The following is a 27,271-nucleotide window of genomic DNA, read 5'->3' on the forward strand; positions in this document are numbered from 1 at the left end:
TCTAGCAAAAATATTTTGGACCCTGGAATTTTTTGGGGGAGTTTAACAATAATAAAATGAAATGAAAATGTATATTTTACATTTTTTTTGTTGGGGTATTATAATAATCATTATCACGACGAATTAATTTCCTGTACCAGGAAAAATAAAACATGCAATCCAAAAATAAATAATGATAAAATATACAACAAGTATATAACAAAAGAATTCGGCCTGTGGGGTACAAGAGTTCCAATTTTCAACAAGCACCAACACACACACACACACACACACGCACACATGCGCATATAAACAAAACAAACAAACAAACAAATAAAATACACAATAAAACACAGAGTGAGCAAATTTGCTGACAGTGTGTTTTACACGACTTTTATTGACCATTGAACCAAGTATACCGATATCAGATATACGACACGGGCCGAAGCGTACACACACAACCGAGGCGGACGGCCTCCGCGGACCACCGACCGATACACAGCAACCAAGTCAGTTTTTTTTTTTTTTAATCTCTTAAAAGTAAGAAAATGAGTAAGGCCTCCACAAAGTTACCTAATTATTTCAATAGTATCTTTAAACATCTTATGAACACATTTGATTTTCTTTAAATGTGAAAATAATGAGTCAAACGACACAGACAACTACTTGGCAACGTGTTGTATGATAAACAGATGTAGTACAAGTGCTTCAATCGGTATTTTTTGTTTTTGTTTGTTGTTGTTTTTTTTTACACACCTGACATTTACAGTGGTAGAACCTCGAGGGTTCCGTGTCCATGTTTCCAGAGACAAACAAGTCCGGTCTCAAAAGGGCGCCACTCAAAAGTCCATTTACATCAGGCTTCCCGGCCAGGACACGATGGTCAACGTGATCCGTCCTCGAAGCTCCTTGAGGAGACGTACCAACGCCATGTGGGTCATGCCCCACGTACTCTTTCCGTTCACCTCCAGTAAGATATCCCCACACCTGAACGCATGCACGCATCTGTAAATAATCCACATTAAAAATAAAAATAAAAATAATAAAATGACTTGCATCTTACCTTATTCCGCCGTCGTTGTAGGCCGGCGTGCCCTTGACGATGGAGCGTATAAAAAAGCACTGGTTGCAGTTGACCTCCTCCTGGCCACCCACGATGCTGAAGCCAAGGCTGCCCGACATGCTCCGTCGCAGCACGATGTCCTTGCAGCTGTACAGATGCCTGTGGGAGCATGTGGAAGGGGATGGTACGTCCTTAAACGGGTCATTTAATTATCAAACAAGAACGTATGGACGTAATATTTACGGAGCCAGACAGCCTTTGTCATTAGCTTTCATTTGAGGTGTGAGTCAATGTGGGTGTGTCACATATTGATTTTTGCTTTTTCTTTAGCTTTATTGCCAATTTTTATTTTTTTTTATGATAACCACAGAAGAAGAAATGGGCCAAAGCATAAGGTGAGAATATGAATAACAGAATTCAATTGCATACACTAATTCATTTGACCAAACGGATGCTATTCTCACTAGCGTGTAGCTTTCAAAAGTATTGTTACAATCCCACTTGGGCTTTTGCATTATTTTTGTATTTTTTTTTAATTTATATATGGTCTCTCGATATCGTGGACTTTCACTGGATTTGAGTTTCGGATTGGTTAACATGTCTTTGAAATGGCTTTCTATAGGGAGCACTAACAAACCTGGGCAGCTGCAGCCACGACACCCACAGCGGGGAGTAGTCGTTGTTGTTGGGCGGCGGGCTCTTGGTGCTGCTGTCGGGCGAGGGCGCAAGGCAGGGCGGCAGCTCGCCCTCCGGCAGACCTTCGTCGGGGGGGCGCATCTCCAGGACTTTGAGCACCACGGGCGACGAGGTGTTCTTCAGGTTGGCCACGGCCTCGCTCCGCGTCACCCCCGTCAGATCCACGCCGTTCACGTTGAGCAAGATGTCGCCTACGGGGCGGGGGGCGGAGACAAAGGGAAAGTGTGAGTCCCATGAATTATTCAACAACGTCCAAATGCGCCCAAAGCGAGCGCCACCTGTGCTTTTGAAAAGAGCAAAGGTTGCTTTTGAGCTAGCATCTGAAGGACATGTTGCTGTGCGAGCGTATGCAAATATTCAAGAACATGTATTCGGCCTCCTGTTATGTTGCGGGTTACATTAACCCATTTAAATTAGAAAGAAAAAAGGTTAAAAGTAGTTTTTTCATTTGCAATGAAATGGTTCTGATTTTCGAGAGGCTTTTTTTTCTTCTTCCAGTTTTGGACACTTTCTGGATCTCCTGGATTTGAAATATTCCACACTTTATTGGTGCTTGTTAAATTGAGGTGAAATAAGTACACTTTGCATTTAACATGCAACAACTATTTTCACTCATTAAAACCATCCAGACGATAAAATGCCACACGACTCCTGCAGATTGAGGGAAGAGCTAGAGTTTTACAATCCTTCACAGATAGGTCACGCGTTCAAGAGAGTTAATAGATTTGTTTTCAAACTATTTTCAAAACTCTAAATTAACCAACAAAGATGGGAACAGACCAATAGTATCGATTGGTGAAAAAATATGAAATTTACCACACAAGGTTTCCGCAGGGCAACGGGAAAATCCAAAATACAGAATTGTAACATTTTACAGATAATAAAAGAAAAAACACAAATCAAACAAATGCTATCGAAAAAAAAAAGCAAAAACAAATACAAAATATTTAGCCACTGGTGTGTTTGTCTGTGTATGAAATTAATTGGGAATTAAGAAATTGTATTAAGAAACCTCTGACAATTTTGCATGTATGGAGAGGTTTTTGCAAATATTAACAAATATATATTTAAAAAAAGAAATTAACAGAAAATAAGGCCATCAGAAGAAGATTTATCCAGGTTTTTTTGTAATCTTCATTTTGGGGTCAAACTGACCCATGGACATTAGCGCTGTCATAACAGGAAGGTGAAAGACCAACAATCATGGATTATGCAGCAATATGAAGCATTCACCCTTGATAATCCCAAAAAGAGAGATTCATACACGGAGGGTCAACGACGTCCTTAATGTGCATTAAAGACAGCCGAGTCAGCAAAATCTCCCTCAAGAGTGTTGCCGTGACATGAAACGATCCCGCAATCAATTCGCCTCCTTCCCGGTGCTATGCTAATGCTAATGTTTTTCCTCGCGGTCGGAGACAATTCGCAGAGCTATCGCCGCCGCACGATTCACTCTCATCATTAAACGCGTGTTCGTCAATCAGCCTCCGGTACAAATCCATCAGCCCTGTCTGGTGCAATTTATTCAGTTGGATTGACAATTGCTTTCAGCACAAAGGGTGCATTACTGATGTTACCTTTGCGTATGGAGCCCTCCTGGCCCACCACTCCGTCGGGGTCCACGTTGGTGACGTAGATGGGCAGGTCCCACCCGCGGCTGGACATGCCGCCGGCCACGGCCATGCCCAGCGAGTCGTACGGCTCCTTGCTCAGCGTCACCGTCTTCTCGTAGCAGGCGGGCTTCTGGCACGAGTCCTATGAGGAGAACAACATTTGAAGTCCATAATCACATTAGATATTGTTATTTTTGTGTGTGAGCTGACCAGAAGTGTTTGTTCAATGTCCACGGGGGAATACGGCGGTGGGCCGTCCATGGCCCACGGAGCTTCTTGGAGGATGTCGGGTGTCGGTAAGCAGATCTGACGCGACACGACGAAGTGGACGCCCTCCTCGCTAGCCTGACGAAATAACACAAGCTTTGTTAAATACGGAAAATATTTCATCGATGCTAATTTCCATTAGCCTGTCTTTGCCGTTTTGCATATATGTTAGCTTTGAGCTAGTAGACTTCTCGTTTGATGAAATGATATAGTTTGATTGAATATTTTGGTGTTTAATTATACAAAGTTTAATTTCTTCCTGTTTTATGTGTCAGTTTGACAGTAAACGACAACTGGGAGTGACAAATACCTTGAAATTGCATGCTATGCCTCTTATCCTGACGACAGGTGCTAAGGAATACTTGTGTGTATAATTTTGCAAATGATTAGAATTCAAAAGAAGCTAGTGGTGCTACGTCCTATCCTGTCGATACCATTCCTGACCAAGTTAACCTAAGATGGCCAGCTAACATTAGCAAACTGCCAACAAGAATACAGAATATTTTTTGCCTTAATGTTTACAGTGGCAGCTTAATAAGACTTTCATAGGTTTATTTTAAAAATCAAACAAGCTAGTGGTGGTACATTGGTCACCTAATTAATATCAGCTAGCCAGCGAACGTTTGTTAGCCTAAAAACACAAATAAATATTTAGTTTTTTTGTTACAGTGGCCTTCATATGTTTATTCAATGGTAACTTTTCAAATTAATAAGCAGATTTGTACAAGAAGCTAGTGGCGGCACGTCTTTTCCTATCAATTCCATTCCTGACCATGCTAATGTCAGCGAGGAGGCTAACATTGCTTGAGCCATTGAGTCACAACTCAATGTATATCTTTTTTTGTTGCAGCAGCATAATAAGGGATTCAAAGATTTATAGTACATTTTCCAAAGAATCAACTCATTTCTAAGACCTCTAACAAGCTAGTGGTGGTATGCGCCAACCTCGCCAATATATGTTAGGCTTGGTCTGAGAACACCTGAAAAAACATGAATAAAATACAAAAGAATTTGATGGTACCGTTTTAAAATAATGACCACATTGATAAGAACTGGCTTGCGGTGGCATCAATGTCCATCGTATCAATGCCATTCCTGACGTTAACCTCAGCTAGCAGGCTGAGTAAAAGATGACATAATATTTTGTGGGACTATAATAAGACATTCATTGGTAGAATTCAAACAAGTTAAAAGAGGTACATGTCGTCCAATTGATTCCATTTGTCACCCATCATCCGTTATCCGGCTAACATTAGCATAGCATGAGAGATGCCACTTCAAACACAACCTAATATTTTGTGGGTTGAACTGGCATTGGTAAAAAAAAACCGGATTCAACATCGAAGAAGCTACTGTATAATTACAATTTTCATGACTTCCATTGCATTTTCGTGGTAATATCATTGAGTCTCATTTCTTATTGAAGTCACTCCCTTTAGGAGCAAAAGTGAGTGAGTGGCTAAGTGTTCTGGCATTTCCTTTATTGGCTCAGATTGTGGCATGAGAGCTTTTCTATATACACACGAGATACTTTTTTAAATGACTCTAGCCTTATTTGCATTTTCCATCTGGTGACCTGCCACTCTTATGCACTTATTCACACTTCTGCCCGACGACTAACCGCCTGTTTCTGTCTCCTTACCTCCTGTGGGAGTCGCCCCTAGTCTCTGCAGCACAGAGCTCAACTCCTTAATAAGCCAGTCCTGGGCCCATTATTGCCTTAATTGGCCTAATTTAATTTCAGGCCCGCTGGCTGTTAATCTCTGTCAGAAAGTGCCTGAAAGGAGACCAATGGGGAGACCCGCCAGAGCCAGTCAGCCAGTCTGCACAGGCAGGAACTTCAGGCCAGGAGACCCTGAACGACTTAACGGCAATTAACCGCCCTTAGCCAACAAACGCAGCACCGATGACTGGCATGGGACCGTCAGGAATTAAGCGCAATCAACTGTAGACAACAGCAACACAATTATCACAAATCACTACAATTACCTTTAATACCACAAGGAAACACAACCATAGGAACACGACCGTAGCTCCTCAAATGGTGGACGCCAATTCCAATTGACGGGTAGTCATGATCATAGGTTCGTAGACGCTAATGTTCACATAAAAACAATAGAACTCGATTGGAATGATGTTGCTCACCAAAAGAGCAACGCTGCTTTTTTCTCTCAAACTTTTTCACCCATAGGAAATAATGAAGAAGAAAATCATTTGTGGCGGCATCAGAGAGAAACAGGAAAAGCCAAAGACTTCAACAGCTCCTTGAGAGTGTTCTCATTTTTGCTCTCCACCGACCTGTATAAGCAGAGCAGCGTGTTCCGGGGCTCCGTAGCGCAGATCGTGTCCGTTGATGGCGAGCACGCGGTCTCCGACCCACAGCTGCCCGTCCCGCGCCGCCAGCCCGCCCTCCAGCAGGTCAAAGATGTACAGGCCGGGCTCCTCGGGCCTCCGCACCAGCTTGATGCCCAGCTGCTCGTCCGGCGCGCTTTTGCTCAGCACCACGTGGACGCTGTCGTCCCGGAAGGGGTGGTGGTGGGGCAGGCCGCGGGACGGGTGGGCCCCCGCGATGCCCGCCACGTGCGGGTGGCGGTAGCGGTGGCGCTGCTCTCGGAGGACGGTGAGACGCAGGAGCTGGCACGGTTGCTTTAGTGTGGCCACGGCGTAGCAGTGGGACACGTTGCTGATGTCGATGCCGTTCACCTGACAGGTTCAGGAAATGCGTTCAATGATGTGCAATAAACGACCCATATTTATGATTTGAATTTCATTTCATAAGCAAGTCATTATTATTACTATTCTTCTTGTTAATTTCTTTAAAAAAGCTAATATTTATGCCTTTAAAAAATGATATATGTTGAAATTGATGTTGAGATTTAGGATATTTACATTTCTAAAAACTTAAATATAATATATATATATACAGTTTAAAAAATGCATCTACTAAATCTATCGATACACATTTTTTTAGACAAAACCAAATATTTGTATAATATGCGGCGGCACGGTGTGCTGAGTGGTTAGCACTTCTGCCTCACAGTTCTGGGGACCGGAGTTCAAATCCCGGCCCCGCCTCTGCGGAGTTTGCATGTTCTCCCCGTGCCTGCGTGGCTTTTCTCCGGCCACGCCGCTTTCCTCCCACGTCCCAAAAACCCGCATGCTAGGTTGATTGAAGACTCGAAATTGCCCTTAGGTATGAATGTGTTCGCGAATGGTTGTTTGTTTCGATGTGCCCAGCGATTGGCTGGCGACCAGTTCAGGGTGTACCCCGCCTCTCGCCAGAAGATATCTGGGATAGAGGCTCCAGCAAGGCCGCGACCCTCGTGAGGAGAAGCGGAACAGAAAATCAATGAATGATAAAACAGTATTTTGGATAAATACAATAAATATAGATCTAACAATCTAACAGATCTTCATCCATATTTTCCATCCATCCATCCATCCATTTTCTGTAGCGGTTTATCCTCACGTGGGTTGCGGGGGCGTGCTGGAGCCTATCCCGGCTATCTTTGGGCGGGAGGCGGGGTACACCCTGAACTGGTCGCCAGCCAATCGCAGACTGTTTTATCTATTATATTCAAATATATCTATGTATGAATCAATTTGAAAGCAATACGTGTATTAGGTACATTGGTACCTTGACTTAGGAGTTTAATTTCTTCTGTGATCAAGCTTGTAACTCAATTTACACGTATATCAAATCAACATCCCCCGTCGAAATTATTCGGAATCCCATTTCATCAACTCAACAATGCTACGTTTTTTTTGCTACGTTTAAAAAAAAAAAAAAGCACTGTATTGTAAACATTACATTGTAATATAAAAAGACAATACAATAATAAAAGAGAATGTAAAGAAATAAACTCGTTTAAAAATAGTTTTAATTAAGCCGAAAGTCACAAACACACACCGCAGCACGTTCGTGTGTCTTTAAGAAGGCGGGGCCTAACGAGTGACATCAGGAGCGCCGGTTGGCCTTTTACCACGTGGTTACCATTCAGTGTGAGCGTTTCCTTCATGCTCCTTGCGAGTGTGTTCATTTTGTATTTGTATGTGGGACTGTCAAACACACAAATACAAAATTTGACACAAATCGAAAAACTCAAGCGAAGTCAAGGTACCAGCGTATTTCTGTATCTCTCGACTGTGTTGCGGCGATACCTTGAGGATCATGTCCCCGGGCAGCAGGCGTCCATCTCGGGCGATGACCCCCTCCCTGTAAATGTCCTGGATGAGGATGCGCACCAGCGGCGTCTCGTTGCCGCCGACGACGCTGATGGCGAGCGGCTCGGATGGCTCCGCCCGAGTGATTTTAATACTGGTCACTTCCCCGTCGGGGATCAGGTGGTGGAGCTGAGGCAGGGCCAACACTGACAGAGGAAAAGAAGACAAACAGTCCAGCTGTCCAGCTGTCCAGCGCAAAAGAAAAACCACATTTTGAAAGCCAAGTTAAACAGGAGAGGAAGTAATGAGAAGAAGTTTTCGAAGATGGCGGAGCAGCTGTCTCGACTCCCTCAGGTTACTCAAACAAACTCGTACGCGCCAAGAAAAAGGAAAAGGCGCTTGGCTGAGTGTCCTCGCTCGATGTTTGTGCGATTAGTCACATACATCTGTATGCAACGTGCATGGGAACGAGCTCAAGTCCAAGTCCAAATCTCCACCGCTGTTACACGCCAGTGTTGTTGTGAAACAAAGCATTTTCAAGCCCCGATTGGGAAGAAACAAAGACGGCCTCCATTCTGGATAGACTTTATTTGGATGCATTGTACATTTGAATACAGCGGTCATCTGTTATCAGAACGCCGATCTAATTTCAGAATTAGAATGCTTTTCCTTTCCAGGAAATTACCCAAATTACATCAATTAGGGGTGTAAAAGTACATGTATTTGTATTTTTCAGTGCGGTAGAGACAGAGGCGTACTGATTTCCCACAGGGAGCGAAATACAGAAAGGGGAACTGCCTCATGTTCTAGCCACACATCTACGCCACACGTAGACCACGTTTCCTAAAAAGAAAACTATTCATGCTGCACATTCTTAAAAATGAGACAAACTATTGATGTCACACTTTCCAAGCACTTTCCTAAAAAGAAGGCGAACTATTAGTGTTGCACTTTCCTAAAAAGAAGACTAACTATTAATGGTGTACTTTCCTAAAAAGAAGGCAAACTAGTGATGTCACACTTTCCGAGCGAACTATTTATGCTGCACTTTCCTAAAAAGAAGACACACTATTACTGCTGCACTTTCTTTAAAAGAAAACAATTGATGTCGCCCTTTGCTAAAAAGAAGACAAATGATTGATATTGGACTTTCCTTCAAAGAAGACAAACTACTGATGTTGCACTTTGACAGCAAGCAGTAACGGCGACCCAGTCTCTCAATGACCCATTTTGAGCTGAAAACGGACAATTTTACTGTGCGAGATCGTGAGAAAAAAGTGTGTGGGATGGGTAAAACTATTTGAAAAATGTATTTTTTGTATGTCTCTCCATGGCAGATTTTCAACTATCGTGAGTCTGCGACATATCACCCACAACCTAAGGGGGGTTCACTGCATGTAGAAAAGGCAAATGAATTGTTAGTTTTCTCCAATTGACACATGGTGGCGTGACGGAGGCGGGTTCTGGCCAGCAGCCGCGGCCCTTCAACGACAAAAAGGATGCATCCCTGCTTTTATTTCTGTTTTGCCGGCTGGAGACGAAAAATGTCTCCCGGTCCCTCAGCGGTACGTTGTCGCCCCCCCCCCCTCTCGCGTTTTGACTTTCTCCGCTCCAGAGTCAATATTTTGCCTGCGCATCGCTTGAAGGGTGGAGAGCGTACAGTATATTGGCCACGATTACGTAAGGCTCCCGACTCTGCTCACCTCTCAGACTGCGCTGTTATCTCGCTCGTGTTTCTGCTTGTGTCCGCTCTGCCTATGAATGTTTCATCAGCGTCTCCGCTGACAATTCATTCTCCGGTCGTTTGTCATCCTTCCCTCAAAGATGCGCCGTACCGTTGCCGGGGTGTGCATATTAAAAGAAAATGTCAAGAGTCCTGTAACAATCAGTTCATTCCAATGTACTGTATTCATTTAATATTCATTTCTATTATGAAATCGATTGACAGTGAACCCCCGTATATTTGCAATTCCACCTATTTGCTAAGCTCGGCTATTCGTTTTTGTGCTCAGGGCAAAGCTACGTCTAATATAAAAAACCTTGTGGCATCTTGAGGCCAAGAAACAATCTAGAAAGTGAGGGGAGGAGCTCCATTTATGCAGGCCATAGCCTTGTCTAATAGAAAAGAGGTGCTTTGCCACCATCTTGTGGCATCTATAGGCAATTACAAAGCTTTTTAGGTCGGCTTCTGTTACGTCGCGGCATGTACACTGTATTTTAAATAAATATCCTAACAATGGTTTTTTTACTAAATAATTTGTTCATTGTTAATTAAGAAGAATGATAAATAACACGATAATGATCATGAATGATAGTTTTATTGTTAAAATGTACTATTTTACATAGACATTGGAACTTTCTCATTTCCACCTCATTCACGAATGCTACGTGCAGCTTTCGTTACCGTGACTACCAAGTGCGACTACTTGAAAAGTCTGAGTCTGAAAAGACAAACCAGCCCTCGCAAAAATGAAGTGTATTTTTCACTCACGGAGGCAGCAACCTCATTCATCACCGAGCTAGCTGGAGCCCAGATTCGAACTGAGAACCTCACAACTGTGAGCGAAATGTGCCAACCGCTTCCTCGTCATGCCGCCCTCCATGCAAACACTGAAAAGTCCCCTTTACAGGTAATTACCACTGAAGACTAATGAATCTTCCGGGTTGCACAGGCCTTATTCCCCGGTGATATTCCAACAAAACCGTGACGGGGCTATTCTCCCATGACGTCCGCTATTCCGTCCTTGTCCGAAGACCGCCTTGGGCGAGCGCCCCCCCCCCCCCCCCCAATCCGCATTCGCCTCCCGAGATGCAACTCTTACGCAATGTGCAGCTGAATTATTAAAAGGAACATCTGCTCGGGCTCGGAGCCGTGTCACCGTCCTTGTTACGGCTGGGGGGACGTCACAAATACACATGCACATGCTCTTCGGGGAATCGTAAAGTGCAGATGAGGCAGTTAACCCTGGGATGTGCATTTGCGTGCACCTTGGCTGCTTTTCCCCCCCCAACCATTTTAGCCGCGTTAATGTAAATGTAATGAAACTCTCAGCGTTGCGTAATTTTGTACGGTTGTGTAATTTCTTCCTCTCTATTTAAAAAAATCAATAATGTGCCATTTTCACCAAATTGTACCTTTTGCCTCTATCAGGGCCACTTTTGGCCAATTGAAACCCATGAAAAATCGTTTTTTTAAATTCCTTGTTATTTACTGGATTTAATCACACAATTTGGGAAAATGTTGGGTTTTTTTCCCCCTAGACTCAACACTTGAAAAGTTGATTGATTGATTGATTTGTTTTCTAGCAGATTACATCATTAATGAATTTTTGGACAAGGGAGGAGCTTTGGCAATAGTCTTAGTTTCCAAAAAGGCATTTAAGATAAAATAACATTTCTTCGTCCCACAATGAGGAAATTAACAATGCAGAGAAGTTGAATGGCTTAATGCACACGAATGGAACAAATGAAAGACCCAAGTTTGATTTTAAGAATACTCTCTTCTATCCTTGGAGAGGAATTTTATAAATAAAAATAGTGGAAGCTATTATCACTATTAGTGATGTAAGGAAAAAAAAGCCAATAAATCTATTTATTGTACTAGATTATCCATCCATCTTCTTTACTGCTCACCCTCACGAGGGTTGCGGGTATACGAGATGAAAAAAAAACAAAACAAGTTTAAGCCACTATCACGTTAGTTTGAAAATTTTTGGGGGCATACAAGTAGAGGGAGCCGGGAATCGCCGGGTTAAAAAATAAAAAGATATTTTATACTAGCTACAAGAACTGATGTTAGTTCAAACCTTTCTGCCGTCAAACAAAAAAGAAATACAAATAATACAAATGACACACGAGGTCAGTACGTGACCAAAACGAGCTGAGATTGTAGGACAAAAAATCCACAAAGGATTCCTTGCTGATGCCTACCTCCTTGTGGCACGCTGGAATTCCTGGCGTTGTCCCGCTCCTCCGAGGTCTCGTGGTCGACGGCGGTGCCGCTCTTGGTCCTCCGCAGGACGCTGAAGGCCCGGTTGAGCCTCCGGAAAGAACGGCTCCGCACTGGACAAGAAAGTTGAAGCGTGAGGGTGAGAGGAACTTTCTAGACAAGAGGAGGCAAACATGTCTGGACATGTCTGAAAGGGGCTGCAGTGGCTTGCAACCGAGAACCATTTCTAAACCGTCACAGGTGATTAGTTACTAGCAGTTAGAGCAATAACGATCGACATGTCGACAGTCCGATCAATAGTGACAGAAAAGTCAGGCAGGATGTAAGCGGAAACCAAAGTCCCGACGGGAAGGGGAACAATACATGCCGACTGAGTTTCATGTAATCCCCAAATATTATTCAAACCCCTTGCAGGACACTTTTTGTAGGTCCAAAAATACTTCCTTTCATTTGAAAGGTCAAAATTGGACTGTGCTCGACCATCATTAGATGTTGATCATTTATAACGGCACCACTGGTGTGCGACTCCGAGTCTGTCACAAAGGGAACGCGCCTCCTCAAACTTTACATATAATAACACACATCGACTTACTGCCCTACGAAGAAGGTCATGTAGACTAATCCGTAGCGCTGTTACAATGATTGACGCATTTCTCTTCCAATGACACGTCAGTGACATCAGAGGTGATGAGTGTATTACATAAACGTAAACCCAAGTCACGGGCAAAGCGGACCTAAACGGAACGTTCAAATGCGTTGTACCGTTTGCCTGCGGTCCACGGTGGAGGTTTAAGCGTGAGCGGGACCTGCTCACAACCCGGCAATTAGTGAACCCGATCTGCAGCGTGACGCAACGTTGCATCACGTCGTGGCGACGGCCGATGCTGCGCCCTGAGAAACTGCAATAAAGCGGTTTATCCAAAACGTTACAATTCAAGCGTTTTCTGGAGCCCGTGATGAACCTAATTATCATAGGAACACCTTAATATATTTTGTACGGTGGCTCAGGGGTGGACTGAAAGGAAAGATATATACATTCCAATATGAGGAAAATATTACGTCAATTATTTGCAATAGTTTTAAACTTTACTTTCGCAAGACTGAATAAATCTAGTAGTACAATTTACAACTGTACAATCAAAATGTGAGAACAAAATATTTAGTGACAAAGAACTTTGACAAAAAATACTACTTTATTCTTGAAAGATTATGACTTCATTCTTGTAATTATAAATGTGAAATAATGATACAAATAATTTTTGAAAAAAGTACTTTTTATCTTACTCGAATAAAGTTGTATTTTTTGCAATATGAAAACATGTTTTCTCTTTCTAAATTCATTTCTCCAAAATATATGAGGCGTGTCAGAAAGATTCCAGGACTGCTGTCACACAAGATGCATTTCCAGTTTTCCCTTTCGACGTAATCCCAGCATTCCCAGTCACTTTCCCAGCATTCTCTCAGACGCCTTCAAGAAGTCCTGCGACGATTCTTGCGGGATTCTCGCAGCGCCGTCGTCACGCCCATCTTGATGGCATCCACGTCTTCAAAACGGGTCTCCTTGAAGGTCGCGATGTCGTTCTCGCCCGGGAACTGTCCGATGCTCAGGACATTGTGGGCAGGATTTCATTGCAGATGTGTTGGTTGATGGGTCTGGCCCACACCGAAGCTTGTAGTTTTTATGAAGGGTTTCTAATATATCCTTAATGACAACCGTCCTGGAACTCTTATGACGCACCCCGTACAAGTTTGTTCTTGAAAGATTGCAACTTTATTCGCTTAATATCATTCTTTAAAAGCTTGCGAGAAAAACTGGTATATTTGAAAGCGTCAGCCCTCCTTCACCGCGGCCTCGACATCGCCGCTCCCTCCGCGGAGCCGAGGAGACGCGATGGCTCCTGACAGCCGCATTATTCTTTCAAAGCTGCGGTCGCTTCTGGCCGTCACAGCTTGCTCAGCGTCGGCGACGCGCACGGTGCCGACGGCCCGCGGCGCAAAGTGCCGTGCGACGTCATTTGGAGTCCCCCATGACCGAATGCGCAAGTTACGGGCGGGGACTTTTGACGGCGTCCAGGTGGGAGATGTCACTTGTAAACGCATGCTAGCACTGGCTATATTTAAACTCCATCGCTATCAACTTGAATTTCTCCTTTAAATGTTTTAACCATCAGATGAACTATTTAGCCTTCGAAGCACCCCTAACCCAAATGAACAAAAGGACCCTATAGTGGATGCTTCAAGTCAAAATGGCAGACTTCCTGTGCCTCTTCAGGCATTGATTTTTGAGACTTTTTTGTGAGTCGAGTTGTGACAGACATGCCTACCCAATTTCATGTTGCTTAGGGAAACTGGCTCCGGGGGCTGAGTTTGCCCGATATTCCGGGGGGTATAAAAATGTTGATTTAGTTGGCCTAAGAATCGTATAAAGTCATTTCAAGAGGGCCTTCAAACCGATAAAATACTGTACCAGACTTCCTATGTTTGTGTGCGTCTATTCATGACAGAGACGCCTACCAAATGTCATGCCGCTGAGTGAAACTGGCTTCGGATGCGGAGTTTTCCCCAAATTACAAAAGCAGCTCCTGAGCAAATTTGCAGGCAATTTCACGGGGGGGGGGCCTTCGCAGCGCTAAAATGGCTGCTTCAAATCGATATAGAAGACTCGCTGTCTTTTTGGGGGATGGGTTCTTGAAACGTTTGTACGCCTCTACTCACGATAGATGGGCCGACCGAATTGAACGTTGCTCAGTGAAACTTGCTTAGGGGGCTGACTTTTCCCAAAATGAAATTTCCCGGGCTACTGAGCACACCTAAAGCTGCCTTTGCACAAATCAAAATGGCAGACCTTCTGTGTATTTCCTGAGACCTTTTTTGTGGGCCCTTTCTACCAAATTTCATGTTGCTCGGTGAAACCGGCCGGCTTCGGGGGCGGAATTTTGTAAGATGTGCAACTCACACTCACTCTTCTTGCTGCCGCATCGGGCCGCCAGGCTGCCGGTGCTGCCCGACTGGCTGTGCTCCTCCATGCTGGCGTCGAAGGCCGGGTTGACCAGACCCGCCTCGTCCGACAACAGGGCCACGGCGGCGGACGTGGGGCCGTCGCCGGGCAGCGCGGCGATGGTGAGCTCCGACGTGCTGTCGGTGCACTCGCCCTCCTGTGAGCGCCGCTTCCTGTCCGCCGAGAGCCCATAGTGAGAAGCGCCTTTGCACCTTCATTGAGAGGGGGGAGGGGGGGAGAGAAAGCGTGTAAGACGGCGTCAAGTATGTCGGACAAATTATGCGTGGGTGATATTTTCGTGAATCTTTTGTCATAAGTAATGTGTCGAAACAGTTCAGGCAGTGAGTAGTTCTGAGTAAAAGTCAACATATTCATGAGAGAGGCCCAAAAGGTCACAATCAATAAATGAGCGGGAGCAGAATTCTTGGTGATATCGATTTTAGGGCTCCTCAACACAACTCGCACAAAACCCACTTGGTAGCACTTGAAAGGTTAGAGAGAGAGAGAGAGAGAGAGAGAGAGAAAATCGGCCCTGGACACTAGTTTGACTAATTGACACGAAATGTGGTAGACATGCCCACCATCCATAACAGGATGGACGAAAATGTCTGTAGGACCCAGGCCTGAAATGGAACAAGAAGCCGGCCATTTGTCGTTTCTCATTCAATTTTAAAAAAACCTAAATTACCCCGGACACCAGTTTCACCAATTGGCACGAAATTTGGTGGACTTGTCTATCATAATGCACGATGCACGAAAATGTCTCTCGGGCACATGCCCAAAATTAGACAAGAAGTCCTCCATTTTGGTTTAAAGCAGCTATTTTTAATAAATGGCGGTTCGCCCAAAATCGAACAGGAAGTCGGCCATTTTGTTAGCAGCCTCCAGGGGGTCAGACGCCAGTTTCACCGATCAACACAAACTTTGGTGGACACGTCTATCGTAACGGGACACATGAAAAAGTCTCTCGGTAAGATGCCTAAAATTGAACAGGAAGTCCTCCATTTTGGTTTGAAGCAGCTATTTTGAGCAAAATGGTGGCAATTTGCCCAAATGATACCGAAACAGAAGCGGGTATCCGAGACAGATGGGTGACGCTTGTACAGTAGTTCATCAAGGTTTCATGATGGTGACAGTTTGAGCCTGGAACAAAGTACATTTGCAGTACATTTCCTCTGATTGTGCATGGGAAAAATTGGTGTGCAACCAATTAAACAGCGGATGTCTTCTGGCCTGTAATCAACTCACGCACGTAAACACAGATAGGCCCCGTGTAAAAAGGCTTTCCATGGCCAGGCAACGCAGTCAGTCCCTGCGGATCACTTTTTCGCTCCGTCTACGCGTCATCTCAGACGCAAAATAGCTCCGCCTCACCTCCCCCCACTCGTCTCTGCAGAGCCATCAGCGAGGACATTAACTGGGCCAAACCCAGGCTCGGAGAAAAATAAGATAAAGTGTTAGGGTAACTCTTACGTAAGTAACACTGGCGGGCCGGGCCTGCCGCCGAGAGTTATTCCTGCTCGTTCAGTTAGTGAATTGAACGCCATCGAGCATGTCGGTGCGTGGCGACGTGCAAGTTAAACCGCTAAAGTGGTTGACTAGAGCAATATGTCGATCCACTTCAGAGAAGGGGAGTGAGTGCGCGCGCGTTTGTCCGTTGGGCACAAGGTTCTCGTGACGAGTCGGGGAAACATCTTGCACGAAGGCGTTTGTGTTGAGAACTTGTCTTTGTGCGCACACTGCTAAGCATTTGTTAAGAACTCCGACATATTGCTTGTGGGTGAAGATAAGAAGAGTCTTCTTTCCAAACGAAAATGTAATGTGGTGTAATTAGCAAAAAAAATAAGGTGACCTATTTTTCAGGGTGTTTTGTTTTATTCAGGAAAACAAATTAACAGCTATGTCTTAAACAAGTATTTCTGGAAAAATAGAGTTATTTGTGCGGGAAAATGTTGCTTTTTAATGGGAAACCATTGCAGTGTTTAGGGGAAATTTTTTTGGGTGATACTGTACATACTGTAGCATTTGTTGAGGGTAAATACTGCATTTCTGGGGGTAATAGCTTTTTTTATGGTAAAATATAGCCTTTTCTGTGAAAACAGAACCTTTGTGGAAAAACCAAATTTTGGTTAAGTTTGTACTGTAATTACAGGATTTCTATGGTCACAGCATTTGGTGTGAAAACATTGCAGCTTCGGGCTGGGGAAAATATAATTGGATTTTTGGGTAAATATCGCATTTTTGAGATAATTATAGCCTTTTTATGGTAACATTTAGTTTGAAAATATCACATTACTGTGGAAAAATATGCCGTTTTTGTGGAAAATATGGCATATTTCTTATGAATATTCCATACAATTAGTAGGCGACACACCACCCGTTTTATGTCGTTTAGTTGAAATGTAAGTTTTTGTTGTTGGACAATTTCTTACGAAATGGTTTATTTCAATTAAATGGATTCACAAATCCACTGATTTTGTTTCTATTATTTTTCCCAGATTTGTTTTCAAATTCCTTTTTCTTTTTCTTTTTGGGGGAGGAACTAACCCCGAATATTCTGATTCATGGCTTATCCAAGCTTATTCAAGAAATGCTTGGCTTAAAAAATAAAATAAATCAAAGTATATATATATATATATATATATATATAGCAAGTGCCAATAAATATTGGGCATCAATGATCTGCGGATTTTTGCGATTCGCAGTCAGTTTCGAAAAGTGAAAAGGTGGAGAGCTCACAGAAATGGAAAGAGTCCACATTAAAGCGCTTGACTTCATCCTATTTCTTTGCGACGGGCGCTCCGATACATCTGCTAAGCGCTCTACATTCGCTCCCTCGTTCAAACGATAGTTTCTTCCTTCCGACATGCGCTCGCCCTTTGCCGTTTACTGTGTATTTCATTTGGTTGTTTGTCCCTTTCGCAATCCATTCTTTAATGGCGTGCCGTTTGACCGAAAACCACAATGAAGTGTTGCAACGTAGCGAAGAGTGCAGCAATTGCCGAAGCCGACGCGTGGAAGGGGGCGTGTGACGGGAAAGGGACAAATAGTTGGGTCTCTGGAGTGCTTGCCAACCACTCAGAAAGTCCCTTTGCACTTCTATGAACAGATGAAAACAAATCACGCTGTGAGCCGAAATTGGAGTTACGAGTGAAAAGAAAAAGAAAATACGTCATTTAAGGTACTGTCATGCCCTACCTTGTGGGCAAGGAGAGCCAGAGTCGTGTACTGAAGGGGACAAACGCTCAAACGCTACACGACAACACAAAAGGAGACCACTCTCAAGGGGCTGCTGTTGGGCCAACCCCCAACGCCAGCTCCTGATGTCATTCACGAGGCCACGCCCCTCAAATACCACAGTACGTACTGTAATTACACTTTTTAAAACCAGTTTATTTCTTTACATTATCTTTGACTGTGTTTTATTGTTTTTCTCCAATACGATGCTTTAAAAAAAAGAATATATTTCAAAACCATCCATGCGTCCGCTTCATCTTTGCACTGTAACAAAAAAAAAAACATGTATTGGGGCTGGAACGGATTAACGGGAGTTCAATTCATTTTAATGGGAATAATTGATTCGTTTTACGATTTATAGAGTTGTGGGCTTGGTTACGAAACAAAGTGCACTCGTAAGTGAAGGTATCACGGTATATTTCTTGATTGACAAAAACAGCTAAACAAAAGCCTGTTATTAATAATGACATTTCATTGCGGATGCAGCAAGCAAAGAGAATATATTTAGCGCTGGTTTTGCAGCACCGGAAGTGCTTGTTTGATGTGAGAAAATCTTTTGACGAATAGCTTTGTCTTAGATCTTAAAGGGAAAGCCATTTTGTTTTGCTCACAGCCTGTTGTGAAGAAAAGCATGACTGACTGAATGGCGTCTGCAGGGTGCGTGCCAGCGAAGGCTGTCAGTCACTTTGAGAGCTACATCAGAATACCCCGCCCCCCCCCCCCGTTATGCCGTTCCAAAATAAACATTGGAGAGCGTGACGCCTGACAAACAGGCGGGCGGATCAGCGGACGCTTGTTAGCGCCGCCGTTTCCTTGTCCCAGCTTCGTTATCGCCTCATCCCTCGGATGTGTGGCGAGGTAATACGCAAGAGATACCCAGGACCCCCGCCCCCCACCCTCCCAGTCGCAACCAATTACCCACAATGCTCTGAAAACATTACAACTGTCTATTACTGAGAATGACAATTAAAAATAAGAAAATGTTGTATGTGGCCATCGTTTCAGGGGTGAAATTCAAAATGGGAAAATCTTATTTGCGGTCCACGGTTACGGAAATGAAATGAAGAACGACAAACTCTTGCAGCAGTCCTCTATCACAGATATAAAGTTGGAACTGTCAATCACTGCAGAAATAAGTCCATCAAACTGTCCATCATCATACAAGTAAAACAAGAAAACATCATCATTGCTCATCATGAGAAAATGACGTAACTGTTCATCAATGCAGAATTCCATTTGAAAATGTTGCAGAAATTCAATTAAAAATGAGAAAATATCCTAAGTGTCCAACATCACAGAAATAAAATGAAAAAAGAAAAACTCCATCACTATAAAAGATAATACATTGTAAATGTCCATAGTCACAGAAAGTCAAATGAGAACACGTCGCAACTGTCCATCACTGCAGAAATTAGAAATGAAATTAAAAATGAGAAACTGTTGCAACTGTCTTCATCACAGTTCATCACAGCTTCCATCATCCTAGAAATCAAACGGAACATGTTGCAACTGTCTATCATCTCAAGAAGGAAATCAAACGAAAAACATCACTAAAATAAAGTTAGGAAACATCGAAATTGTCCAGGATCATAGAAATAAAAACAAAAATGAGAAAATGTTATGACTGTCTGTGATCGCAGCAATTCAATTAAAAATGAGAAAATATTGTAACTGTCCATCATTTCAGAAACGAAACTTTTAAAAAAAGCAAAACATGTAAATAAAACAGAAAAACTACAAATTGTCATAACTGTCCAACACAGTCCAAGTAAAAAGGAGCAAACATTGTACCCCCCCTTGTTATCCCTCGTTATCCCTCGTCCCCAAGTGCAGTCACAATTACCCACAATGCTCTTGGGTGTGCCTGGATGTGATACAAACAGCCATGTTCTTGCGATGCAGAATAAACACCCGGCTCACAAGTCATCAAAGCATGTGAGACTCTCCAATCCTCTTTTGGGGGGGGGGGCGCGCGAATGGATTATCCGTCCTAACCCACATACTCTCGCTCTCTGCTCCCGAGCTGACGACCGACACCGTGCCGCAAATTAACCCACGACACCCGCCCGCCCCCACCCCACCCCACCCTAAGCCACAACCGCCAAGATGACTGTGGGTCTAAAGAGTTGCATTCCCACATGTTGCAAGGCTCTCTACTGTCAGTTTTTTGCAGCTACTTCCAAAATGGTGGGGGGGAAAAAAAAAACAGCAGAAATTAAAATTTTAAAACAGATGCTGTCCATCACAAAAGTCAAATGAGAAAATGTCGTCATTGTCCATCATCACAGAGAGAAAATGAGATAATATCGTAGCGGTCCATCGTCAAAGATCTATCACAAAAAAAAGAAAATGTTGGCACGGAAATAAAAGTAAAAACCGATTCTGTGCACCGTCATTGTCTTAAAACGAGAAAACATTGTAATCGTCCACATCACAGAATGTAAAAAACAAACAAACATCGTAGCTGTCCATCGCGAAAGTCAAACGAGAAAACGTAACTGTCGAATATCACAGAAATCAAAAGGCACAACAAGAAACTGTTCACATCACACAAGGACAACTACGGAAACGTAAAAGGAGGAAATGTTGCGATTGTCTGTCGTCGCAGAAATGAAAATGTCCTAAACGCACATCATCGCAGGAAATCAAGTTAAAAACGGGAACATTTTCATAGAAGCAAAAGGAGAACGTGTTATGACTATCATTGCAGAAGTCAAATGATGAATGAGGAAAGGCTGCAACTGGCCATCATCGTGTCAAACAACAACAACAACAACAACAAAGAGAAAATGGAGTCGCTGTCCATTGTCAAAGAAACCGAATTGAATTCCACCATCAAAAGGAGAAAATGTTATGACGATCCATCATCACCGAAATCAAATAAAAAATGAGTAAATCTCAAAACTGTTTACCATTCCATGAATTCAAGTTCAAATTGAGAAAATCTCATAAGTGTCTTTTGTCGTAGAAATCAAACTCAAAAACATTGTAACTTTCCGTCGTCATTGAATGAAAATGCGAAAACAACGCAGCCGTATCCATCTATTGTCACAGAATTCGAATGTTCCAAAAATCCACCGCCATCTGATTCGGATCACGCATAACCCAACTGGGGGAAATACCGGAATTGCGTCAGTGTTGCTTTCCTCGATCCCTATTATCCATATCTGCATCAAAATGTGCGAGAATACTCCATTGGCTGAGGCAATTAGCAGTTGTGAAACAAACAGCGCAAAGACAATCGGCGCCAGGGAAATAAGCACGGCTGCACGCTATTGCTGCAACCGTGTATGCTGGGCCAGACGTGACACGCTACACTATTGTTTGTCGTTTCTCTCTCGTCTATTCACTTTCACATTGTCTTTTCTCTTCCGCTAGATTCACATGACATCGCTTCTGGAGGAAAAAAAAAATGCGTCTTTTGTTCGGCTGCCCGCCGACAACAAATCGGCACGCAAATCGTCGAAGTCAAGTCCGCCTGTTCCTCGGTCTCTGGCTTATGGATCGGAGAAAGCCAGCGGACGTCGTTACTGATTTGGGACTCTGAAGGCCAATTTTGTGAAGCTCTCGGGAAATACATCAGCGACACCTGATACGTAAAAAGCTGACTTGGGGGGGAAACTAAGGGGAAAACATCCGCAGTGTCTCTGCCAGCCCAGATGATGCCTGCAGCTATTTCTCACTGAAGAGTGAGCGATCAACAATGTGAAAGAATATGCATTGGAGAAGCTGCCAACGGTAATTAGAATGCAGATAGAAGACTGGTGCAGTGCAAAAACATTCTTTCAATTCACATCGAATTTTAAGACCGTTTGATTTGCAAATGCAGCAAACGACTACACGCCGGTGCAGGAAAATAAGTAGCACGGATTATATTCCATTTTACATATCGTTCAGTTAGGCTCAATAAGTGGGTAAATATTAGCGACGCATGATTGAAACGTAAAGGCCATTTCGCAAAATAAAAAAAAGTTGTACTTAGTATTATTATTTTGAATTCAATTACATTTTCTTCTCTGCGATTTTCATTTTAAAATAAACTTTAAATGTACCATATTTTCTTTCAATTCAATTAGATAACACACTAATACACGTTACATGTTTTGATATTCAAAAAATAAAAAATAAAAAATGCACCAGAAAAATCTTTGCCATGCCGCAAAAACACTAACTTTTGCTCCCCCAATATAGTCGAGATGTATCACACTCACAAACTTCCTTGACACCAATTACGACTTTTCTATTAGCCTGGGCTTTGGTGCCATCTTGTGGCACGCTATTGCTCGCCATGACACCCGCTAGCCAGAGGCTGAGCTGCACGGTCTTTGTTTCCAGAGTAGACGAGCAGCCTGAGTAGCGTGATGCGGATAAACTTCGACTCCCTTAGCGAATATTTCCGGTGTATAACAAGAATGCAGGTGGTCATTAAGAACAGCCTCGGTGGAACTAGTCCGCGGTTGTGTTGGAACGGCACACGACAACGGCAGAGTAATCTCGTTAATGGCGAATTAGAGAGGTGTTAATCAGAGGGCGGCGCGCTGATTGGATCCGCCCGATGCGTGCGCACGCTCATCCCATATGCCGCACGCGCGAGGAGCAGCGGGCGTCCGTGCAAGGCGACATTCAGGTGAGCCTCTGCGGGATCTGCGGATCGGTCGAGTTTGGGAAAACAAAACAATTCTAAATCTCGCTTTGTTAAACCTTAAAGACAGTTAACGGGAAACATTGGAAATGAAACTCCAAACTGAATTTGCACATCCGAAAAGAAAAATATGTACTAAAAAGAACAGAAGAAAAATGAAGCCAACAGAAAACTTTTTTTTAAATGATTCTTTTTGGCAGCATTTGAACTTAAAAACAGGTCAAATGCACTTGCAATAGAACAGAAGCGTTATTCAAAAGAATAATTCCCAAACATTTTAAATATGAAATTGAAAGACGGGCCACAGGACTGAGATTGATCTTAATAGAGTATTTCATCGAGCGTGTTTCTGTGACCCGTGAGTTTGGTAACGAGCGCTACTTAGCTCAATTTTGGAGTTGATCTTAAACTTCAAATACGAAAGACTTTTCATCTTTTTGATCTCCGAAAATGGAAATAACAAATGACGCAGGGATTCCGCAGGGTGTGTGTGACCTCCCGCTCCTTTAACGTCAAACGAAAAAGTGAACGCATACCTCGGTTGACGATGATTGCGGTTTTCTTTTCGTTGGCAGCGCGCGCTCGGCAGGTTTGGCACGCTCACTAAAGTGACTCGTGGCTTTCCCGCCCAATCGATACGTCTCATCACGAGCGCAGCTGGTCTCGCGATTGCGCTGGAAGGGAACTTTTCGAGTGTGAAGGTGTCTCCTGACAGAAAGTGCGCAGGAAGTACTGGAAGTTCCCGCTAATCCCGTTCAAGGGACTGGTCGCTACTCCGTCTCGAGAGAGCATCTGGCGGGAATCCAGCCCATTCAGCTATGTGAACCGCTACACTGGCTTCTCTCTGAATATGATAGAGGCCCTAATCCTATAACTTTTCCTAAATCATGGAAATAAACACTGGAAAAAGGGCGACATTCTCCTTCCGCCCCCCAGTTTTGTATTTCTGAGATGATGACTATCAACATAAATATGATAGTAAAATGAGAAAAACATTTCAACTGTCCACCGCCGCAGAAGCAAAATGGGAAAACGAGAAAATGTCAAAGCTGCCCATCGTCGGAGAAGTGAAACAAAATGTCATCGCTCGCTATCATAATAGTAATAAAAGAGAAAGCCAGAAAACATCGCAACTGTCCATTATAACAGAAGTAAAACACGAAAATGAGATGTTTTAATGGCGAAAGAGGAGAAAGAAATGTACGTATCCACCATCGCAAAAGTCAAATCAAAAAATGACAAATGTTTCAACTGAGAAGAAAAAGTAGGTGACACGCTGTAGGTGACCCAAATCGCAGAAGTAAAACAAAAGACGTCAACGTCTTAACGTCCATCATCGCGGAAGTAAAACGAGAAAACATTACAGATGTAAAACCTTTGTTTTTAAATGCCTCAACTGAACACCATCGCAAAAGTAAAACTACGAAATGAGAAAAAGAAACATTTGATGAATAGTAACTGACCATAATCACACAAATAAAACTATCCATTCATCCATTTTCTAGCGCTTCTCCTTATTAGCCTATCACAGCTGACTTCGGGTGAACTGGTCGGCAGCCGATCACGGGGAGTCAAAGTCCAAATGAGAGAAAATGGAGGAATTGACCATCATCGCGGAACTACAGTCAAACTAAAAAACGACGTCTTAACTGTCCACTGTCACGGAAGTAAAAGTACAAGATGAGAAATCGTCACAAAAGTAAAAAAACAAAAACAAAAAAAAGAGAGAAAATGTCAAGCATGAACACTCATTGGTCACCAATTCTATGGAGGAGTGAAAGTGTTCTGCTTCATCAGCTGTAGCCCTTGTCCAATAGCTCCACCTAAACTTTGGCTAATTTCACCGACTTGAACCGTTGTAATCCTCTCGACACATAAAGAGCCGTCCGTCATTGACAAAGCTTTGTCCTCCGTCTCCACGCCATGTGCCTCCCGGTTTACCGCCCTCCCACGTGCTGACAGGCGGCCAGCCCGGGCCAACCCTGACCTCGGAGCGCTCGCGTGAGGGATTATCTCGCCGCTGTCACTTACACCCTGCCGCCGACGAGCCAAAAAGAAGCCAAGGAAAAACCCTGCGACCGGCCGCAAAGAGCCAACGTTCGGAAGCGGACGTCAACAGATTGAGCTTTGTTAAGCCATCTGGGCGACCAAAAGCACTTCAATGATTCGGGAGCAGGTATTAAAGGGTGCTGCTGCGCGGAGGAAATACATACGAACATACGAACGTACGTACGTACGTACGTACGTTCGTCGCAGGGGATACGTTCCAGACCAATCTGCAATTGGTCAAAATCCAGGATACTTTCACACACGCGAGAGCATTACAGTAAGCATACGGTAAAAATGTGCAATCAAATGTTCCAAGGCCAGTTGTTATGTTGAGAGGGAACTGAAAATGAAACCTACTCAATACAACGGCCGTCTAACGGCGTCCTTCCCGAAGCACATCCAAGAGTTTTACATTCTCCTGAATGGTCTGGAACGAGGGGGGGGGGCAAGGCCAACTTTACCCTCACTTCGCCGCATGAATAAATGAATGCGGCGAAGTGATTCAGATGCTCTCGCTGTGCACGCGCGTCCGTCGAATGTCTTCTAACGAGCGTCTACTGCGAGATTCCTAGATTTCTCCACTTTATTTCTGTTGAGTTGGAACCTATCCCAGATGATTTTGGGGTAGACCCTGGACTGGTCAGCAGCCAATCACAGGGCATAGAGACACCAAGAACCATTCCCACGTATGGACCCTTTTTGCATGTTTTTGGGGACGTGCGAGTAAGCCGGACATGACACAAGCATGTCAACGCCACACAGACATGTTAGAACTGAGATTCGAACCCAGATTTAAATGTGCTAACCTCAAATCGACCGAGTTGTCCATTTGTGAAACTTCTGATTCCGTGGAGGATCGCACAACATTTGGCATTTTACGTGACACTTCTGATGAGTATTTCTCCTAACTTTTAAGGAGATATGGTTTTTGTTTCATGTGGACCAACATTGACAGGATAAGGATTTGGGATTGTGACAAACCCCATCAGATTCCCTTTCTCAGGTATGCGCCAATATTCTTTTTCTTTTTTGACATTCGATTTCATAACACCTTAGCCCTCCATATGTCGAGATAGAGTGAGACAGGGGCCTGGACAAAAAGTCGGATGAGTTAAGAGATTGAGTCACGAGAACCTCTGCTGTAAAACCAGCGACTCGTACAGTAAAGATCCAGCTAGCGCGTGCCTTCCGGGTCGCTAATCCCGTTAGGGCGCGTTCATGCCGAAGAGTGATCAAACACCCTGCAGATGCGGGCTGAAGGGTCGCTAATGGTAGCGTTTAAGAAGTTGAGCCCTCGCGGAGAAAACCCACTTGGATTGTTTTTTTGTGCCGTAGCAAGACTATTGCGTCGGAGGTGGCGGTGACGGGGATCACGAACAGCGCAGCTTTTTTTCCCGAGCAGCTCCATCTATCTGATGGGTGACTGCCCGACTTGGCGCCAACGCGAGCGGACTGTGTTTATCGAACGTGTCGTTTTGAGAGTGGATTTTCCTTACTACACAGACATGCGACTGTTACGCCACGCCTATCTTTAAGTGCGCTTGTTTTGGCAAATGTGTGACTCTTATGTCGCACGTATCTTTGGGAGTGATATAAATATATATTGCGATTGCTATGCCATACCTAGCTTTGAGAGTGATTGTTTCGAGTAGAGTACGCGCGCGCGTGTGATTGTTATACCACATGCAGTTTTGAGCAAGACTATTTTGAGTAAGCAGCTGTGTGACTGTTATGCCGCAGCTAGCTTTAAGTGTGATCGTTTTACTGCACGGATGTGTGATTGTTATGGCACATAGAGGAGCGCGTGATTTTTATTCCAGATGTAGCTTTGAGTGTGATTTTTGTTTTTTTTTTGATTACGCAGCCATGTGCTAGATATGTCACACCTCCCTTTGAGTGTGATTGTTTTGGCCACGCACGCGTGCGATTGTTATGCCAAACGTAGCTTTGCGAATGACGGTTTTGACTACACGGTCAAGCAGTCGTTATGCCACACGTAACGTTGAAAGTATTTGTATTGACTACGCGAGCATGTGATTGTTAAGGTACACGTAGCTTGACTCACATAAGCTTCATGCGCCACACATCATTTCAATACGTAGAGTTTTTATCGTTATTGTTAACCCTGCGGTATCGGACTGCAGCTGTCCTTTTATTTGTTGCTTTGCTCTTTGAATGAAGACAATGATTTCTCCATTTCAGAAATTCCACTTCCTTTATGTCCATAAAATTGCACACTGCGTTCCGTAAAAACCCTGCACGAGACACACACCCCGGGGGATGAAAGCCGAAAGACGAGCAGGCAAACAGAGCGAACCTCGTCCTGAGGAAAAATGGAGCGCGGCCACTCTCCCAACCGGCGGGAAAACCACGAAACACGGGGTCCGCATTTGTCCGTCACATCCCAATCGACCAATCGCGGCTGTCATGAGAGGCAGACGCTTCCCCCGCCGACGAAGACTATTTGCCCCGAAGCTCTCCTCGCTCCAACTGACCCACATAACAGTAAGCGGGCGCCATTAGAAGCCAAGCGGGCGTATGTGCGGGCAGATGGAGGGTAAAAAGCACAGGAAGTGACCTTATAGCCTCCTGTCTAATCTCATCTGACGATACT

The 27,271-nt window shown here is 43.9% G+C and overlaps 1 protein-coding gene and 1 long non-coding RNA gene across 7 annotated transcripts in view; one reads left to right on the forward strand and one right to left on the reverse strand.

The window, feature by feature from the left end:
• Nucleotides 1-313: 313 nt before the first annotated feature.
• Nucleotides 314-27,271, reverse strand: part of lnx1 (ligand of numb-protein X 1) — a 39,554-nt gene continuing 12,596 nt past the window's right edge. For 3 of the 6 annotated variants that reach the window (XM_061778778.1, XM_061778779.1, XM_061778783.1), the window contains 9 exons: nucleotides 14,688-14,941; nucleotides 11,713-11,844; nucleotides 7,780-8,027; nucleotides 5,917-6,321; nucleotides 3,562-3,696; nucleotides 3,316-3,493; nucleotides 1,680-1,929; nucleotides 1,043-1,201; nucleotides 314-966 (listed from right to left, as the gene is read on the reverse strand). In XM_061778778.1, the coding sequence (XP_061634762.1) occupies nucleotides 831-966; nucleotides 1,043-1,201; nucleotides 1,680-1,929; nucleotides 3,316-3,493; nucleotides 3,562-3,696; nucleotides 5,917-6,321; nucleotides 7,780-8,027; nucleotides 11,713-11,844; nucleotides 14,688-14,941 (1,897 nt within the window). In that variant the 3' untranslated portion in view covers nucleotides 314-830. The remainder of the gene's footprint in view (nucleotides 967-1,042; nucleotides 1,202-1,679; nucleotides 1,930-3,315; nucleotides 3,494-3,561; nucleotides 3,697-5,916; nucleotides 6,322-7,779; nucleotides 8,028-11,712; nucleotides 11,845-14,687; nucleotides 14,942-27,271) is intronic. The other 3 variants (XM_061778782.1, XM_061778784.1, XM_061778780.1) reach the window with 2 other exon arrangements.
• LOC133480555 (uncharacterized) lies at nucleotides 1,104-5,945 on the forward strand. Its single transcript, XR_009789307.1, has 4 exons — nucleotides 1,104-1,226; nucleotides 1,413-1,437; nucleotides 1,665-1,962; nucleotides 5,810-5,945. It is a non-coding gene; the product is annotated as an uncharacterized LOC133480555 (long non-coding RNA).

The sequence above is a fragment of the Phyllopteryx taeniolatus genome, chromosome 7 (assembly GCF_024500385.1).
Source record: "Phyllopteryx taeniolatus isolate TA_2022b chromosome 7, UOR_Ptae_1.2, whole genome shotgun sequence".
NCBI classification, from domain to species: domain Eukaryota; kingdom Metazoa; phylum Chordata; class Actinopteri; order Syngnathiformes; family Syngnathidae; genus Phyllopteryx; species Phyllopteryx taeniolatus.